Source organism: Numenius arquata, chromosome 8 (genome assembly GCF_964106895.1).
Source record: "Numenius arquata chromosome 8, bNumArq3.hap1.1, whole genome shotgun sequence".
Classification (NCBI taxonomy): domain Eukaryota; kingdom Metazoa; phylum Chordata; class Aves; order Charadriiformes; family Scolopacidae; genus Numenius; species Numenius arquata.
In genome coordinates this window covers 189,466-210,055 of record NC_133583.1, presented here as the reverse complement: position 1 = coordinate 210,055, position 20,590 = coordinate 189,466, and the positions used below count along the sequence as shown (strand labels likewise).

Below are 20,590 nucleotides of genomic sequence, written 5' to 3'. Positions count from 1 at the left end.
AATCCACGTTAATACTTCATGCATAACTTAAGAGCAAATGACTTTTTGTAGAATAAATGATTGTCTCCCGTAGCATTCTACATTTTCACAGAAATCACTAGCATTTTGACTAAGGACATAGGCAATTTTTTTTCAGTTTCCATACTCATAAGCAGGATGTTGATGACATTGTCGCTTTGACAAGAAGTGCTTACAAAGTGCTAGTATTATATCCTGGCATTTATTAGATATTAATTCCAAGGATATTTTTAAATATATACATACTGTTCTTTTTACTTTTAAAGTAATTTTATTACTAATCTCTGATATTATAAAACTCTGTTTTTAACCACTGATAATTTCTAAATACAAAGCACGTGAAAAGTATTTTCAGTAATCTATAGCCTTTTAAATGAAAGGCATTAAAAATATTCCTTGTGGCAGAAAAGGTTCTATAGGAGGTCTTTTAATAGCTGCTTAAATTTTGTCAGCATCAAACAGACAAGGAGAAATCTGACAGGAAACTGGTAACAAATTGGAAATATCTGTACGTACCAAAATGCTATTCTTTTAAGTTCACAATTGTATGTTTTTACAAAAATTACTTCGATCCATCAAACTGTGTTGTTCTCACTACACAGATGTGCCAGTTATTTGCCCATTATATTCTGCTGTTTCCATTTTGAGAATGTAGGGGATTATGCTGTCAATGGGAACATTTCCAATGAGACCAGTAAAAAACAGTTCCTCGGTAATGCTAGAGCTCATCAGCCTAAGGGCTGGCAGGCGAACTAGAATCCGGGCTAGCCTGAAAAAGAAGTTCAGCAGATTATAAATACATATAATACCAGTTTAAAATACTTTGTGGCTAAAGAGCTGGATCTGCTTCTATTATTACCATAACTCATGAACGGGAGTAAAGAAGCAATTAAAGCTAATTAAAGCTACCGTAAAAAGAACAGTTCCTTTTCTATCCTGCAAGTGAAATGCAAAGCCACCATCTTTCTCTGTGGTTTTCCAATGAAAAAGATGTATTACTGCCTTTTGTAGATACAATGCTTATGTACAAACACACAATTCTCCCTGTCTGCTTTTGAAATTCCCAGCTCTGGAGGCAGTTCATAGTTCAGGACAACACTGAGACTAATAATATTCATAATGACTAGTAACATCTGCACAATTTTAAGAGTAAAATGCTTAATTAAAATTTAAACCATAAACAGCATACTCCTCAGTTTCCTAGCAACTTAATGACAAACCAGATAGCAAGAATGGGACTGGATATGTATAAAAGGAAATAAGAGAATCTGCTTCTGATGAGAAAAGGAACTTGGAGGGATGTGCTGTTACTCATACATGCTGCCAAATGCTGTGCAGCTTTTATGCACCAGGATGTTAACAGACATCCAATATAATGAAGAGATTGTATTGAATTTCTGGACTTTCAATACATTTGAAATTTAGGACAGTAATGAAAGCGCATCTGCTGTGTATGTATGGCAGATGTACATCACAAATGCCAAAATAAATAAATTTCTTGAACCAGAGCCATGTAATAGCAAACCTAAGGCAGCACTGAACATAGGTCTCTGCAAAATGCTTGAATATCTATGGAGCAAATACGTAACGTTCATTCTGCTAACATACCGTATCTTGTAAACTTGAGGTGAAAATTGCAAAAAGATTCAAGCTATGCTGTTTGATTTTGTGAAAATTATAACACTTGCGCTTCTATCTCAATTTGTGCTAACATCCAGTTGCTCAGAAATAATCAGATTTGTACTCTAAACTTATCCATGGGCGAGCATGGGAATACAGGCAATATTAATTAAAATAGAGGCCACTGTTTCGGAGATTTATCTCTGATTTTGTTCCTTGAGCCACTATTCAGAGAATTAAGTATATGGAGCAAATTTTGTGTTTCTTTTTATGGCAGGTATCCAGCTCTCACGCAGCAAACCAGAATAACTGAATTGTACACAGAAGAAGAATATGGGATTTGAGGATATTTTTGAAGTGGAGAATCCTGTTGTCAGTGCACCTAACGAGGAATCCTGATGTCATTTCTGTTGCTCCACACAATGTTAACTCGGCAAGATCAGTGCAGAAACCAGTTTCTGAGATGGGAGAAGCGCTTTATTCTACAGGCTTTGTTTGTTTTTGTTGTTTTTTAAAGTTACACTAACTCTCAGATCTTGCTTAAATGTACAGGATTACATGCTTCTTTATGTGGGGACACCTTTCACAGAGAATATGTTCTACGATATATTGCTAAACAGAAGCTAGCATTTCTCTTGTAGCGCAGAGAATTATTGCGTTGACGAGATTTGAAATAGTTTCAGTGGAGATTATTAGAAAATATGATAATTACTTCTAGAAAGTAAGAAACAGGAACAGTTGAGAGGTGAAAAAACAAGTTAGGTACTCTCAAAGAGAAGCCCTTGGAAACTTAAAAAAAAAAACAAAGGAGAAAGTAAGTAGGACGTGGGAATTTATTATAAACAGAAGCTTCAGAGTTTGCGACTGTTCCCCACATGTAACCCTTCTTGTTCCAAGATTTATAAACTGACAGTTTTAAAACTTTTTGGTATATGTAACTTGATAAACATTTAAAGGATGGCAGTCACCTTTTATTATCTCAAAGCCTCTGACAACTAACTTGAAAAAGGAGGCAGTTTGAATTAAAGAAGTTTGAGACAGTTGAGTCTTGAGACTTCTAATAAAGTAAGTCTGTTCACTTTTCTAAACATGGCAATGACTAAAAAAAAACACAACCTACTAAAGAAAAAAAGTACTCCTTTAATTTACATGGAAGAAGCTAGACAGCTATTCTTGCTTCTACCTGTCTTTAAACAAACCTGCTTGATGAACAACGTTCTAGTTCTTTCTCATCAATAGTCAAAAAAGAACAGGTATCAAAAAGAAAATTTTTACGTCAATGATGTTATTTTGTACTTTTGACAGCTATGGCCCACAACATTACTTTGGGTACTATAGACAATAAATACCTATAAGTATCTTCTGGATAGGTTTTTTGTACATAGTCCTGCAATTCCATCTGTGCCTTCTCCTGGAATTTTTCTATTTGGGTTGAACTGGTCAGACCAGGGTGATCTAAAGAAACAAAACATTTCTGTATGTCGATTGTTTCCCTATACATTGTGAAATATATGTAGCTATAAGACTCTCACATTTTATTTAATTTAAATATTTTTCTTGTATTGTGATGTTTAACGTGTTAACTGTACAAAGGAAACCACTCAACTGAACATTTGCTTCCTGGCTGCAGAATTAGCTCGCTCACTTATCTCTCTACAGCTGTTGTGTACCCATCCACAAGACAGTGGGAAAAGGTTAAGCCTGTAGGAATGTACCAGGCATTGACCCTCCCAATTTATGTTTCTAACCTTACTTTTTCAAATGTGTTTGCCTCTGAGATTTCGACCAACTGTGCCGACTGAGGACTATTTAGGGTTGTTTTCTTGACAGATCAATTTCTTGACCTTCCCGAGGCCATCTCATGTTTTAATTCCAGCTGGTTCAGCTCCTCAAAGACAGTCACGTGATGAGAAAAAAACCAGAAAATACCACATATCTGACTGTGCCCAAAGATCTTCAGTGTTGTGTTCCAACTGCTCTTCCCTTGAAACGGTACAGAGCTAGCTTGAGTTTGGAGAGTTTCTTGCTCCTCCAACTTGAAAAAAACCCCTAGTAAACCTATCCCTAACAGTACAATCTGCCAAAAATATTTTAAAAGCAAATTTCAGGACACAAATATCTTCTAATTCAAGTAAGTTTTATTATAAAGAGAAAAATAATATCAATGCAAAAAAAAAAAAAAAAAAAAAACCACCCCAACCTCCTTGGTAACAAGATAACCCTTTTCTTCGCATTTTGTTAAATTCAAAGTGGTAAAGACCTTTGAATTAAAGTAAATTCATTACATTTCTGAGCAAGAGTTTCCCTTTCACTCAGCCTGCCAGCAGTTTTAAATAAACCCTTCTGGTGTCCTAAAAGTATTTCTGCACTTTTGCTGAGTGCTTACCTTATCATTCCAAAAAATCTAAAGTGTCGTCTTTGAGTAAATCCTCATATCTCATGAACACCTGATCATGCCTTAGGTGTCTGCTGTCATTTTTATTTGGTAACAAATGGAAGACAGCCTGTTTACATTTAGCTTTGGAAATTTTGTGGAAGTTCCATATAAAATACAGTGGTATTCCTGCTCATATTTCAGCAATTCCTCTTATGAGTGTATTGAAAATATTGATATTGAAGCCAACTGCTTTTTGTCACTGTAAGAATGTATTTCCTCTAAGCCTTCCTGCCATTTACTTCACCAATATTGCTAGAACACATCCCAGGTAACTTCTTACTCATGGATTCTCAGCTGAAGAAAACCGAGAGTCTAGTTTTCTAAGATGGGTGTACAGGAATACCTGATACATTGGACCTGTAAATAACATGGATAGTGTTGCTCCAAAGTTATTTTTAAAACACATTATTTGTGATAAATCATTATGGAACAATCACTTTATCTGCAGCTTAACAGATCAGTGTCATGTCAAGACATTAGTCTCATTTTAAAAAAATGCTAAAACATTAACATGTGAATACTTATTATTTAAAAATACATGGTTACTAAATTCCTTACCAGGGCTAAAGAGGACTATAGCTTTAAGGTACGCATATTCATATCCATCAATATCAAGCTTGGCCATGCTGTTACAGAACTCCTGAAGTTTCCAGATGTGTTCCATGACTTGCTTTATTCTGTCTCCAGAAAGTTTATCTACAAAAAGATATAGCTTACTATTTCATGTGAGCAAAAGTACTTCTGATATATTAACCAATATCCTTTTAGAAACAAATGACATTTTAAAGTCTTTTGTGTCATTTGCTATCTTAAAACCAGGTAACATATAAGGATGGTCTGAATTATTATGGAAGTGAAGATTTATAAAGCTGAGTCAGACACAGGGCTAGCAAACAGACTGTTAACTATTTTGCATAATTTTGCCACTACAGCATAATCTGCAACACAAGTCTTATTCCAGTGATGTACTGTTCTGGGCAGAGACTCTCTAATTATAGTGAATTATTGTACAAATGGCTACAGTGATTCTGGGAATGAACAGAAACACAAACCATATGCTATCACGCAATCCTAATTTTCAGTTCAAACAGTACTGAGTTAGCTTTTCCAGAAGTGAACGCAAGAGCAGTAGTGACAGTGCTACTTTTTCCTCTATCTGAAGCGAATTCACCATTTACTGTGGTAAATAGTCTTTTTTCCTTCTGATGGGGTAAATTCCCTCAAATACATGTACACAGATTCTTCTGTAATTTGAAACATCACATTTCTTATGTTGATTTTAAAAAAATAAAATCTTGTATTATTTGTGGATAAGTTACAATTGAGTGGCATTAGCTGCTCAGCTAGGGAGAAATTTCTGTTTTGGTAAATGTATTTTCTCTCTGCGTATCTGCAGACTGAAAACCTTAGAATGAAAACCTTAGGAGATTAAGACAAATCTTTGAATATATAATTACCATTAAAAAAGTTCAGACATTAGTTAATTCACAAGGGATAAAGCTTTTTCTTGGGAAACACATTAGAATCATTTTATTCTAGTCATGATCTCTCATGCTAATATTTCATAAGATTATAACTTTTTTACCTTCATCTGTAGAGCTAATAGTGTATATGATTACTTAGACCAGAGTGCCTTAAACTGAATTATGATTATTTTTCATATTTTGATATTTTTCATATTTTCAGAAACCGTGATAAAAAGGTTTAACAGAAGAAACATTTTTTTGCACAATGTCTTGAAGTAAGAATGAAAGCATAATCTGCATTTCTAAAATACATGAATTATGCGAGTCTTTAGTTACTTAAAATAGATCAACATAGACATGATGTAATGTTCTCATTTCTATATTAAATGGGAAATGATGGTGCAGAAACACTCAGGAAAAGTGAACTTGAATTCCAGAGTTTCCAAATAGGCTCATCACTAATATGCTTCCAGATAAAGCTCTGAAATTTCTTCACTTTGTTTTGAATTTTAATGATATAATACACAATATAACATGATAACTTTGCAGGACAGATAAATAAAACAAATCATCACCAAATCATATTAAAACAAATCATCCTCTTTTCTTGGCCAGTCTCAGGTAACACAGTATGACTGGAAGTACAAATTGTAGAACAAATTTATTTTTCTCTTTTTTGAGACATGAGAACAGAAGTGAAGTCAGCTTAAAGCTGTAATAGCCCCACCACTTACCCCTCCGCAAACTCACTGCCAGGCGTGCAGATGGAATAGACAGCTCTATTTATTCTGACAGAGATAAAACTAAAAGCCAAACTCTGTGCAGAACACACAATGTGCATGTTTCCCTGTTGGTCTTTTAAACTCTTGATGTCTCTGTGCAGGACAGGAGCATCGGTTTGTTGTATTTTGAGGGCTGTCCTGGCTCTCTTAACTTACCAAAAAAGCCCAACAAAACCCGCCCCCATATTCATTATGAAAGCATACCATCCATTTAAGAATCTAATTTCTAATTTACTTTATCATAATTAAGCTAATTGAGTAGATTAAAAAATGTACTTTACTAGGACTGAAGGATACTAAACTATTTTTTTTTCAGATTATCCACTTCTGTATATTTTATAGTTCTACAATCGAGTTTTACTCTCCTCAGTAAAAGCCCATTTTCCTGTTTTTGCTGCGTGCACAATAAAGGCACCACAAAAATCATCAAATTGGTACCAAATAGTATTCTGTAACTACTTTTAACTCACATTAAAATTTAAGCTAGCTTTCATGTAACATACTGTATTTGCAGTTTAAAGCTGCTAGTATTGAGTTTTTCCTCCTATTAAAAATGGAATGTTATTCTGACACTAATCAATCATATTGATTGGGAGCATCCTGAAAGAAAAAAAATGAAAAAAAAAAAAAAAAGGCAACCGTAACAGATTATCATCCATTCTAGATACAGTCATCATTATCAACAGGTCAACACTGAATTAAAAAATAATATTACATCAATCTTCCTAAGAGTGTCAAGAAAAATAGGTTGTTTAATGCTTCAGAGGGTACTTCAAATTATATTAATTGTTACTGCATTGTAGCAGTATCCAAAACCACTATACTTGCAAGAATATTGTTCTTGTTATACTTGGCAAATGCTATAGTTTTACACTGCAAAGAGAAGGAAAGTTCCATAAGGAAAAAATTCTGATGTGCTTTGGAAGAAGACATCATTATTCTAAGAGAAGAAAAAAAAAAAAATTATATCTGGATAGGAGGAAAGCTCTGTGAGCGCACCCAACTTGAGGATATACTTGTCTGTCTCTATACTGCCAGTCAGATGCAGAAGACAGGAGAATACGTCCTCCAGCCTTACCCCCATTTCTTCTGTGAACACTTCTATCCCACAGAGATCTCCGTGGGGTCAGTACAAAGCAGCTGTAGGACACCAGAGAAAAGGAAATCATGCAAGACAAAGTTCTCCTTCCCCTGGATCCTGGGGAACAGTTCTGCTACCGGTTAGGAAACACCTTGTGAGAAATGCTATACAAACATCCTTGTAGTGTTGACAGGACCGAGCACATCTAAGAAACGTACCTTCCTGAATGCTGTTCTGGAGGTGGTTGACGATAGCTGCCAGGATGGTGGACAGGCTCATGACCTGGGCGCACTGTGCCAGGCCCAGGGTGAAGAGCTCGTTCCAGCAGGCGCGCACCAGGCTGGTGTTACAGTCCTGCCTATAAACAACACAAAATGAACAGCTCTAGGTGGCTTTCCTATCAGGCTGCTATTGCCCTATGTGTAATTAATTATCACAATTAATAATAAGGATTAATGTATTGCAAACCACTTTACTAAGAGGCATATATTAGCATATTACAAGGATTTCAAAAGCAAAAAGAAGTGATAGGCTGACTACAGGAAACCGTTTCAGCTTATCTGTAAAATGGTGCTCACCAGTTCTTTACCAAGACATATTTCTACAAATTAAATGCTTGCTTTTGATTCGGCTTTAGCTTCTGTAACGGCAGTAACATCAGATATTGTAGTTATCCCCTCCCTCCTCAGCCATCTTCTATTTTATTCTTCAAAAAGGAGAATATTGCATAGTCTTCACACATTTTAAATAATTAATTAAAAAATAAACAATATCATAATTTAAAAATTCGAAATAGCTGAAAAGTGTTCAGATCAGTGCTTAAATTCATTAAAAAGCAAACTGTTCAGAGTATGTGCATTTACCCAAGAGCTTGAAATGCAGGTATGGACCTAGCCCAGTGCATAGAGAGGAAAAGTAGCCGTGATGCTGACTCACAGATGTAGTGAACATTAAGGTACTCCGGCATTGGGCTGGGCATCGTCAGCTGCAAAAAATAACAGTACAGTACGATATATGCAGTTCAGACAAACCAATTTTTATTATCCATGAAATAGCCAGCAAAACCACTGAAACTACTATTCTACTCTGTCCTAAGTAACTGTGTGACCAGAAATTGTCAAAGGAAAACTGTACTAAATAACTCATTACTACTGGCATGGAATGCAAAATGGGAATAGGAGACAAGAAATGATGTGGAAGAGTGTTCAAATCTTTCCTCTAAAATGTTTTAATATTCATTTAATCATAATTCAATCTATAGATTTCACTGCTATGTGGAGTGTTGGCTAGCATCACAGTGCTGTGAAACATCTTTTAAAACTTTTTACAAGGAAACAAAATAAAATCTAAATATCTAAAATGGAAAAAAGTCATGTAATAGGACTCTACAATCACAAAACACCACGAATGGGAATAAGCAGGTTATGATAAAAGTTTGACTACATTAAGTATTGCTTATTTCAGTAATAATCTTTGTATTTCTTGGGAATTTCGTTACAGCAAGATGAACACCCTAATTGTTTCTCGCGTGCTGTTTATCAACGTATGTATTTGTATTCAGTTGAAGAATTGAATACAAATACGCAAGACCTTTTTCAGCACTTTAACAATAAGAAGGCTCTGAGAGAGCCCTTTAGATAAAAGTTTTACACTATCTGGAATTATAAATGAATTAATCATGACATCATACTATATGGATAATATGGAAAGCAATTGTCAACAGCACTGGAAAGTGAAATAAATTTTAAAGGATCCTTCTGTCTCTGAAAAGGTCTTACGAAATAACACCTACACTCTTTAGATACCGCATGCCAAAGGTGAAAATCCTATTAGAAACTTCGTAACAGCAGATGTTATCCTAGATTATATTGCCAAAATTAAATATAAGAATAAAGAAAACACAGTACACTGATTTTGGGTTATGTCTTAAGTGTTAGTTTTTTTAGTAAGACATTTAAAGAAGCACATACCTTAAATGTGACATGTGTATCTGTAAGTAGGGGTCCTTCCACTTCAATAATTGGTGTTGACTGATCTCTACTAATTACATGAATGTTCCCTCCTCCTGTAGGATCCATCCCATCTGCCAAGTTATGAGCTGCTGTACCATCTGTGGTATTAAGTGCTTTAGCCAAAGTATCAAATGCCCTGGAAAAAAATAAAAGTAATTAACAATGAAAGAGTGCTTCCTTACATCTTAAAAAAAAATAAAAATCAGAGCAGCGGTCAAATTAAATGCTATAAAACATTTCCACTTCGAGGTAACATACAGGAGCTGTTTATGCCAAGGCACAAGGTCAGACTTTTCATTACAACCTGGCCCCTCTGTTCTGTTTGGACATTAAGGGAAGGAATAGGTCTGCCCATATATCGTTGGTAAAAGATCTCACCTGTAAGGGGGAAAACCTTTTACTATTATAAATCCTGCTCTAATACTAGTAAAGGGGTCTGCTTGCACTTACCATTCACTATCTCCTCCTTCTCACCTTGGAACGTTTAACAGATTACGTGAGGATTATAGACCAGATGCACCCTGGACAACACCCTGCAGCCCCTGTCCTTGGTGTCCAATTTCTCAGAATAGTGGAGAATAACGTGATTCTCTTCTAGACAACATGCATTTCCTTTCCCTTAAGATGAAATATGGCCACACACTTCTGATCTCACAATATAGACAGAGCCTTACGACAGTAACCAGAGAGACTGGTCCCTGCACTCCTTTATACTCAAGCTGTAGCTGGGCCACTGCCAAAATAAGTCAGTGTAAATTCCCTTTGTATGATAACAGAGCTTAGATTTAAAGAAGAATTTTGTGCTCCAGTTTCATACCAGTGGGCAGTATTACAATATAGTGCTGTTTTGCTTGTATTTTGTCAAGAAGTTGAGGTGGGGGCAAGCACTGAATTTTTTTTCTGCTTTAAAGAAAGAATACAAGGTTGACATAAGTCAAAGTTGCAGTGTTGAGTACTTTTAAATAATTCACTCACTTGAAAAGTTTAAATAAAAGACTTAAGAGCCTGATGTTAAGCTCCTCTTAAAAATCTTCTACTTGATAAACAATAGAAAAGTATTTCTTATTTCACTATACTGCTAATTTATGTTGTCCTTCAACCCACGCACCCCTCCCCAAAAAAATCCCCAAACAAAAACCCCACCCATAAAAATCTCAAGCTCTGCTGGAAACCTTAAAATTCCCATTTCTCTCATTAATAAAGACAAAGACTTCAAACTCTTTCTAAACATTAAAAAAAAAAAAAGTTTATTAATCCTAGATTATCAGCAGGTATTACGGCATTTTTTTCCCCGTTCTCTCCCCCATCCCAGCTGGGGGCAGCGAGCAAAGGGCTGTGTGGTGTCCAGCTGCCTGCCGGGTTAACCACAGCACCCCTGAAAAGCAGGGTAAGGGCATGAGCATTGTGCGTCCATATAGCAAGCCTCTCAAATAAAACAGTACCAAAGTGTTGCTATTCTCAGAGCCTCTCAAGGTCACAAACAAGTAATTTATTATTTTACCAAGTATAAAATCTGGTCTAGCTTCAGAACACTACATTTATAATGCAGGACACCATTCCTTCACAAGAGGACAACAGCCAAACCTGGATTTCTAAAGAAGGGTTATTGCATTTCAAAGTAGGGAGCAATCTCTACTTTGTGTGGTGTCCCAATGCCAAATTAATCCAATCAATGAGTGTAAGTATATACCACACAGAATAGAAATTGCTAAATAAGAAGCAAATATAAGGGCATACCGCGTAATCTCACTTGCAGATTGCTCTTCTTGTTGAACTTCAGAAGTATCTCCATTATTTAGAGACTCACTGAGATTAGCAAGAGATGTTACAACATTTGCTAGTGTTCCTAAAGCACCCTGGCTTGTTTCAGCCTAAAAAGGAAGACCTATATTAGTAGATGTAAATAATAGGTGACGTATCATACATAAGTTTTCCCCATTTTTGTTCTTTTTCCCTCATGTACCTTTTTCTTCCTCCTGAACACCTACAGGAAGAACAATGGCTCACAATGATCTTTAAATCCTCTTGTAATCACCAAACCTATCCCCATCTGTCACATCATGTGGGGAAATACCTGCGGCTGACCTTTTGCAGAAATATGCCCACGAAAAAAATCATGTTACTTTTGATCAGCTTATCTCCATTTGTAAAGACCTTCAGATGTACCCCAACCTTATCTTTTCAAGAGAAGGAATTATTTGTGTCAATGTAAATAGCTAAAATAATCTGAACAAATAAATACATATGTTCAGAATTTAACTGAAAGAATACCTTGGAGTCAGCAGCTAGGAGGACTGTACCATCGTCCCTGATCAAAGGCTGCTGGATATTCACAAGCATTCCCGGATCAAGAAGACCTGCTGATCTGTTCAAAAGCATAAGGCATCTGACAGTCAATAGTATTTTACATGAAACAGAAGACTGTATAACAAGCTATGTCAGAATAAAAGGGATTACCAATTTTGAAAATTAACAATTTAATGAAGCTCTGAGTTTATTCATGAGGACTTAAGTCTTTCTGAAAGTTTCCAGAAAGACTGGAATACGTTTTCCTTTCCTGTGCAAAAGCAATGACAACTTATCAAATATATGTCCTCTCATTTGCTTTTTATGTTGGTTTATCCTGTCTTCTCTCGCTCTCAAAAGTCACTTAATAGCTCTATAGTTATGCATTAGACTTTGGAGGAGGGCGTAACTGTGCATTCCAAGTTAGGTAATGGACACCACTGGAGAAAAGAAGTTATGTCAAAAAAAATATATTTTACATTCCAAAATACAGCCATTCCAAAATACTGCCTTTAACTCTGCTACTTTTTGACCAAACATCCTTTCCCTTTGCTGTATCTAATTTAGGGAGAGAGTGGGAAGTCTTTGCAGTCAACAAGGATAAGTTTGTTACTTATACAATGCTCCTAATCTCCATAACCCAATAAAAACGCACACACAACAGGTTCAGACCACAGGAAATTTACAGTTTAAGGGCTCTGAGACTGACAGCTAACATGGTGAAGTACCACAGGCAGCAAATCATCATGCGTTTTGCAAATCTGAATCCTACATAAATAAGAGTCACACACTTAATGACTATAATATTTTTTATAGGACTGTAAGGGATCTGTAGCTCAAGGAAATCTCAAAGAAGCAAATGTGTCTGAACAGTGCTTTTGAAGAATCTAACTTGTAAACAAGAACACTGAAAAACAATTCTCCAAGAAATATGCAGCCCAGTCTTCCTAAATGAAGTGTCATTTGTTCAACAAAGAATAAAGAACCTGAATATTGAGATCCAGAGTCTTTAGGTAGTTATTATCCATTCATAAACTAAGTGGACCTGCAGTTTTAAAAGTGTGATATTTAACCTAGAGTTCTTTTTTATTCTATTTAGAGGAAGACAAATCTTGCCTCTATTTATTATGATAAGCATTTTCACACCCACTGCCTACGGAGACAACTGACAGCATGGGAACCATCTCGGAGTATCTTCCATTTAGTTGCTGTTGTTTTGCCACTGTTGGAACAGGTCTCTTGGGATCTGAATGAGCAGGCACTGCAGTCTCTTTTACTGCTGCCTTCAGGAGAAGGAAGACCGAGTCTGCCATTTGCAAATTTGATTTCAGAGAAGCGCTAACCTGAATGCATCACAGCATAAGCCTACATGCCTTTTGCTTGAATATCATATTTGCCCTGCCTGTGCTTTGCCTGGCTGGACAAGAGCCAGCTCTGAACTGGAAACCACCCAGCTGTACTCAAGACATAAAACCTTTCATGAGAAGCGGAACAATCTAGGTGGGTCTTAGTAATGGAAACAGATGATTTGTGAATCGTCATTTCGTCTCACTGGCCAGTCTCGCCTCAAACCACAACATCTGTCCAATTCTTTAGAGCAGAGGGGAAAAAAAAAAAGAGTATAGGCGTGCCTGCAGACATGCTCAAATAACCTTAAACAAGACCTGTTGAACTGAGGTACTCACCGCGTCCCATCTTTATCTGCCACAAATGTTGGAGTTGCTATTAGAGGGCTTCGTAGGTCTTTTCTGATATAGATTTTTTCAGTGGAAGCTGCACAGTTGGTTGGTTTTTCACGTTGTACATCAAATGGCTTTCTTTCACTTTGAACCGCTGCATAAAGACAGAATTTGAAAGGAAATAATTCAACTGAAAAATACAAAAAGTGAAATTCTCACAGTAGTAGGACTTCAGTTTGCACAGTTACGACGGTGTATCAGCTCAGCGCAGAAATGGAAATTTAATATGAAGACTGAAGAAACACAGGCTCCAATTTTACTATATCTGTGATTATTTTAAATAAGAAAGTCAGAGATTTATCTTTTAAGTTTTGCTGAACTGGAATCAAGGCTTGCTACTTCACTGACATTTAATGAGGTAAAACATCCTACAAAATGTTTTCAAATTGGGGATTTTCTTGTTTGTTTGGTGGTTTTTTGGTTTTGTTTGTGGTTTGTTTGCCTTTTTTTAGAGGTAAAGCTATACCTAAGTCTTGGATGCAGTCATACATTCAAAATAATGCAAACCCAGAATGAACCCAAAAAAACTTAAGACAGGCAAGATACGTGAGAGACGCATGTTAATTCCTTGGGAGACGAGTCTCCACATGATGTGTAATTCACTGACATCCACTCATTCCACCCACTTAGGGAACAGTGTTCCAAAACTAACTTTTTCAGAATTTAAAATATTTCTACTTGATAACTGGAAGAAAATAAGCTCAGTCTCCAACATGCCAAACAAGTGTGGTAAATCTTTTAACAAGAATACTAAGAAACAGTAACTTTGTAATTTTAAAGGAAGTGAAAAGTGCATTTTTATAATAAAAATTTAAACTAAGATTTACACTAAACTTTACAAGCTCCTCTATAGCTTGGCATAACATTTGACTGCATTGATTTTTCACCTGAAAATGAGGACAATACAATGAGTAAGACTATGAGGATAATATAAAGAATTTTTAAAAGTGTTGCACTAATATTAATTCTCACAACGCTTTGCAAATGTAAGGCATAATAGAAATGGACAGTATTTCTGTGCTATTCATTGTACCAGTTGATCATAAAACAGTTACTGCTCGAGAAAATTAACATTATTAACAAGCAAACAAAAAAATTCAGCCCACCTCTATAGCCCTTTTGAATGTAACAGTAAAATACATCAATATGTCTCTCTCTGTCTAACCAGCAAGTTATTTAGTTCCTTATTTTATTTTTGCCAATATTGTTACTATCAGCAAAATTTAGGGGCTTAAAAGTAGGTAGATCATTTTGCTGGCTTGACAGATACATAAACTTTAATCAGAACCTGACCCAATGCCCAATACAGTCAGTGAGCACAGACCCCACTCATATTGGAGTAAGAAAGTTCTAGCTTCTGGAAATGCAGCAGTTTCTCTTGTACATGTCTCCCTCTGTACTCAGCACAGTGTGTGCAAAGCACAACAACCATCACGACAGGTCTGGAGTTCCAGAGATCTCCCTATTTACAGCTTAAAGATCTGTCTCCCTTGAACTCAGTGGTTGGAACTTATCCTGCCTGGATCAGAGTGGAAAAAGAAAAGTATTTCTTGCTTCATCTTAAGTTCTCCATAAATTTATCACAAAACAACCAGATAATAGGCTTCACGAAGCGCTAGACTTAGAAGCAAACGTGCTATACATTGGAAATAAAATACACTGAAGGTGTTTGGACACTAGCAGTGGAATTGTACGAAGCACTGTGTACAAACATGAAAGTATATTGTATAAAATATGACAGTTTATACAAAGGCCTCATTATACAATGCTCACAAATGACCAATATAAAAATCTAAGGAGAAAAAAAAAAAACAGGGGACAAACTACTTGCTATCACTGGTTAAAAAAGCAGCAAAAATAAACCAGAAGGAAAGCAGATTCTGAACACGGAACATTAAATTTATGTTCATCCATGTTAAAATATTTTGTATTATAAACATACACTGTGCTTGTAACACATTCTAAGTGGGCTCCTCAAAGACTACACTACTACCAGACATGGTTCCAAACACATCACTACTGCACCTCAGACACGAAATGGTGATGGAAGGAAGGTAAGGTAGATGCTTTGGCTGCCAAAAGTTCCGTTTCCTTCAAGCAGCATACACCAAAAGAGAGAGAACACACTAAAAAGTGGTAGTCCACGTATTTATTATTTGGTAGGCACAGTATCACATTGGGTACTTAACACTCACATTCCATTTTCATGCCCATCTCTAGACATTTCTTAAGCCTACAAAACTGGCAGCGATTCCGATGGTGTTTATTGATGATACAGTCCTGGTTGCTACGACAACTGTAGGTCAAATTCTTTCTCACACTCCTTTTAAAGAAACCTTTGCATCCCTCACAACTGACGGCACCGTAGTGACGACCTAGGAAATACATATAGTGTTATCAGATGGAAAGTACTTTGTTTTAGCATAGAAATATTTGTCTTAAGCAAGTAAAACATTGTACAAGTCACCCTTTAAATTTACTTTGTATTCTTACCATCATTTTGGACCATGAAATCATTGTTAAAGTCTTACAGGATGTTTCTTGTTTACCTATTGTGTCAGGGCTTTTTGGTGGGAGAGTGAAGAGAGGAAGGTTAAGCCTGTTTCTGAACGAGAGGCCTATGAAGCGGTAGTTCCCATTCTAGACAAGTACAGATGCAAGTCTATCCGCTGTTACAGATTACACAATACATTAGAAGAACATACAGGCTAAGAGTTTAAGTAAATTCAGAATATAAGTAATTTTACAGCAAAGTTTGAAGTGACATCTTAATTTAAAATTCCTATACATATCAATTCTGTTATTTTTTTAATTACACAAACACTTAAAAAAATAAAAGAAAGCAAGACAGAGAGACAGTCTTCTATGTAGCATGAAAACACAGTCCACTTCCTTGGCTAATGTATAAATTTTACCTTCTAGACTCCTTGTTATTGCACAGATCTGAAACATTGAGGATTCACTTGATCTCTACTTGCCTTTTTCTGGGATAGTAAAAGATCAAAATCTACCAGGAAGTCTTTAAGTTTGTTAGAGAGCACTAAGAAGTGTTTTCCTGGAGCAGGCAGACTTTTCTAGGTGGCATGTTTATTGCATGGTTGCCCACAGCCGTGAGGAGCCAGACTAAATGCTTCAAATAATCTCTTTCAGTTACCAGGACCTATTCAATCATTATTTCGTCTTTCATGCCGAATCATCACACACTCCAGTTTAAGTACAAACTAATACTCTTCCAAGCAGAGTTTAACTATTCTGTGTGTACAAAGTATAATGTTACCTTTTTCCATTTTAGACTCAATTGCTTGGCCCATCAGCATGGCTAAGATCAGTTAAAATACGTGAAACCTCCTCCCTTCATCCCAGTCATCCTTTCAATCAAGTTTCTTGAATACTGCTTTCTATGCTTCCTTACCTGATGCTTTATCGCCACAGACTACACAATATTCTACTACCTGGGGCCGCTGAACATCAGCTTTTCCCAGCAAACGTTCCACTGAAGCAGAGTCTGTCACTATCTAAAACAAAATTCCAGAACAAAAAGAGGTAATTAGCCAGTACTTTCTTCTGACGTGAAAGTAAGGAGCTTTACAGAACAAGACTGGTTTATCAACTGAGAAGAGGTGGCTGAATTTAAGCGTAAGTATGACGTGGAATGAAATTAAGTAGTATCAAATGCAAGCTAAGAAGAGTTTTTACTGTCAATACCGAGATTGTTGAAACAGTCATACCAAAATAAATTCCAAATAAAACTCACAGCTTTGCTCAGTACAAATAAGTTTCCTCACTGGTGCAGTCAACAGCATTCTTCCCGTCTTGCAATTACTCTCAAGCAGCTGCTATATTTTAGCCAGAGAAGTTTTTATTTCAGATGCTGTTCCTATCCATCCCTTCTCTAGCTTTTAGGGATATACGGTTCAGAGGGGACAGCCTGAGCTGAGATCCGCTATAGAAACAGTTTAGCTTCTGAAGGCCTCGGATTCCAAAGCTTCTGTTCAGAACATACCACTTAACACAGAAAAACTAAAAAAACCCACCCCTCTGTAACATCAGATAACCCATTTAGCATAGAAAAATAAATTTAAGACTACTATTAATACAATTTTTCAATTATTTATTTAAGAATGATACTTCTATCTATAATACATTCTCTATTGTAACAGCAGCAATAGGGACCAGGCATTTTTTTTTTTTTGAGACTCCCAGGAAGAAACCTCACATTTCACTACAGATAGATTATTGTTTATATAATTTGGTTTGCAAAGCTCCCGTTGGTCTGGATTATGCTCAAAATCCACAAACAACTACAACAGAGGACAGCTTCTGCTCCAACGAGCTTTTACTGGAATGTCTTGAAGCCGCACTGCAAACGTGAGCTTGCTCAGATGAGTTGTATCTCTGTATATCTGTGAATCTTGAATGGACCATCTGAAGTCCTGGCGATCCTCATAAGCACCAGTTTAAGTATTTGCTTACATCTTTAGAATTTTAAGGAAAACAGACAACAAAGGGTGATGAGTCCAACGGAATGCACAAGGAACATGAAGACAGGAGGATTTATGATTGAATAACGAAGCCTACAATTAGTATGGTCTAATCCATGTCATTACATCTTTAGAAAACGATTGCAATTTGTCTTAAAGCAATTATAGACTTAAATAATCTAAAAATCAAAAACTGAAAAACAAAAACCTATGGTCTATCTCAATTAGTATATTTACCTGAATTCTGCCTGGCACAATGTTGTCAGTGGTGGCAAAGATCAGCTGTTTGGCATTAGATGTCTCAGGTGCTGCCAATATCACCTTTCCTGCGCCAGTTCCATCTGGACTGGCTAAGATGAACTGTTGCTTTGGAGACACAGCCGAGTCTACTGCTGTCACTATTTGGATTTTTTGACCTGTTTGCTGATCTGTCACAATCTGTAAAACACATTGAAGAATTTCATGAGCCACAGTACACTTGACTCTTTAAAACCTTTCATCTGTCTCAGAATTGTACGATACTCTCTGCTAACTGTCCTTGTTATTTATTATTTTGCTACTGTACATTGCTATTGTACATTTATGACACTGGTGCAAAGTTATTGCAGCTACCTACATAATTGCAAAACAATAAAATCAAACCAAATATATATGTATATAATATATGTATGTATCTACATACCTACCACATAGATGGAAAATACTAGGCAGGGTTGTGAAAAGTGCGAGTCTGATATTATTAATAACAAAGAGATACGGGGAGATCTTGTAATAACATTAAACTGTTCAAAAGGAGTTGGACATAGTGGATCCCAGACAGAACAGGAACAAAATGAATGTAATGTTAAGGACTGCAACTAATGAATGACAGGTATATATGCAGGGTATGCTCCGCAATGAAATATTGATACATATTGATACGGTTACCAGACAAAACAGAGTCTGTTAATAGACAACTGTATTAAAAATAGAAACCTTCCATCATAACAGAATCTTGGGAATCAACATGTGAGACAATAAGGCCGCCTGATTCCACCTTTTGTTGATAAGATAAGATGTTATTAAGGAATAACATCTTACATAAAATACATAGCTAAGTGTTGTTGATAACTGAAAAACATCTCCTTGGTGATGTCTATAAAGAAAAATCATAGACGCTTTTCAATTTTTCATGGATCAGATAAAAGCACTAATAAATAAATAAGACAAAAAAACTAGGCTGGATAAGAAGTGAATGATATTTAGGTTCATTAAAAAACTAGTAATGTATGTCATTATACATGCTGCAATAACATTACAGAAAAAAATGTATCGTGTATAGAAAGCATAACGACAACGTCAAAACCATTTAAAAAGTGTTTTCAGGGCTGTTCATGGCGGCAGTACCTACCCACCCACCCTGATCAAGACATACCCCCCAAGAGCCCATCCTGTGACGGTGGCTGTGTTGCCAGGGGCAGGAGATCCTCTGCAGCACCACCTGTGGCAGAAGCACTTGGGAGGATTGCACTAGCACACAACAACGCACAGAGGGCAAACGCTCGCTATCGCAGTACTGCAACACTCTAGTAACATTCATACTCAATAATTATATCATCGGGCACTGCATACGTCCTGATACATGAATGGTATCTTCATATTATCAGTCAGTAACAATAACCCACTGCGCAGCATTCCCAAAGGTTAACTTCACCCCAAATAGGCTGCTCTCCCACTGGCTCCAAAATATGGCACAGAGAGAGAGAGAGGAATGCCCTTGGAGATGATCGTAGCTGTTCTGCTGACAATGTCTGCCCATGTGCTATGGCTAGAGTTCAGGAGATTTGTATACTTTGGCTAAGTTTAACCTCTGCAATATTCCTCAATGACTACATCATCAATACAATTACTATATACAGCCAACTAGTCATCCCCACGTAGATGCTGAGGGAGGAAGAGAACGTTAGTTTGCACTAAAAGTGATCTGTTCCCACAAAACATAAGGAAGTCTTCCTTAGACTTTAATATGCTTTTGTATAAACCTAAGTGAGAGGAGGAGATAAAAACCAGATGTAATAGTTATTTACTTAATGGATTTTTACCTGAATGCGTTGTGGTGAAGCTACAGAGGAGTCTGTGGAAATTATCTGGATACGTTGGGAAGGGTTGGTCATCACTGGAGATTCAGATATTGAAGTCTGAACAGTCTGCACCTGTAAATAACGTACAGAATTTTAATTTACTGTTACAGTACTGAACGCTTTTAAAAATACATATTTATTAAAGATCAGATGGCCCTATCAATGGAATCTAAATTTATTGGAAAAGTTAGTCATTAAACCAACCTGGATTTGTCATTAAAGAATTACCAGAATATTGGATTTTTTGGGGAACAGAATGAACCTGACAGATGTCCAAAACCACAAACCACTCCCACCCCTCCAAAAATAAATCAACGGATAATTACTATGTGATCCTTCAGCTTACTGAAATGCAGAAATACTTTCTCCAACTTTCAATTACATATTTGCCTCATTTTTTGCTTCTGTAAAAACAAAATGCACTCTATAGACAATAATGTAGAATGTTAAATATTTCACCTCTTAATAATTCAAAAGTATTTTATGATCTACTTTTTTTAATCTTCAGGTAGCCCAAATTTAGAAAAGCTTTCTCTACACCCCTAAAT

At 36.3% G+C, this 20,590-nt stretch overlaps 1 protein-coding gene across 3 annotated transcripts in view; it reads right to left on the bottom strand.

The window, feature by feature from the left end:
- Positions 1-202: 202 nt before the first annotated feature.
- NR2C2 (nuclear receptor subfamily 2 group C member 2) overlaps positions 203-20,590 on the bottom strand; it is a 28,680-nt gene continuing 8,292 nt past the window's right edge. For 2 of the 3 annotated variants that reach the window (XM_074152831.1, XM_074152832.1), the window contains exons 2-14: positions 20,004-20,114; positions 18,160-18,360; positions 16,854-16,956; positions 15,637-15,816; positions 13,388-13,535; positions 11,688-11,781; positions 11,154-11,287; positions 9,375-9,552; positions 8,268-8,389; positions 7,623-7,762; positions 4,634-4,771; positions 2,988-3,093; positions 203-787 (exon numbers count right to left, since the gene is read on the bottom strand). In XM_074152831.1, the coding sequence (XP_074008932.1) occupies positions 613-787; positions 2,988-3,093; positions 4,634-4,771; positions 7,623-7,762; positions 8,268-8,389; positions 9,375-9,552; positions 11,154-11,287; positions 11,688-11,781; positions 13,388-13,535; positions 15,637-15,816; positions 16,854-16,956; positions 18,160-18,360; positions 20,004-20,114 (1,830 nt within the window). In that variant the 3' untranslated portion in view covers positions 203-612. Of the gene's footprint in view, positions 788-2,987; positions 3,094-4,633; positions 4,772-7,622; positions 7,763-8,267; positions 8,390-9,374; positions 9,553-11,153; positions 11,288-11,687; positions 11,782-13,387; positions 13,536-15,636; positions 15,817-16,853; positions 16,957-18,159; positions 18,361-20,003; positions 20,115-20,590 lie in introns of those variants that run through there. The other variant, XM_074152833.1, reaches the window with a different exon arrangement.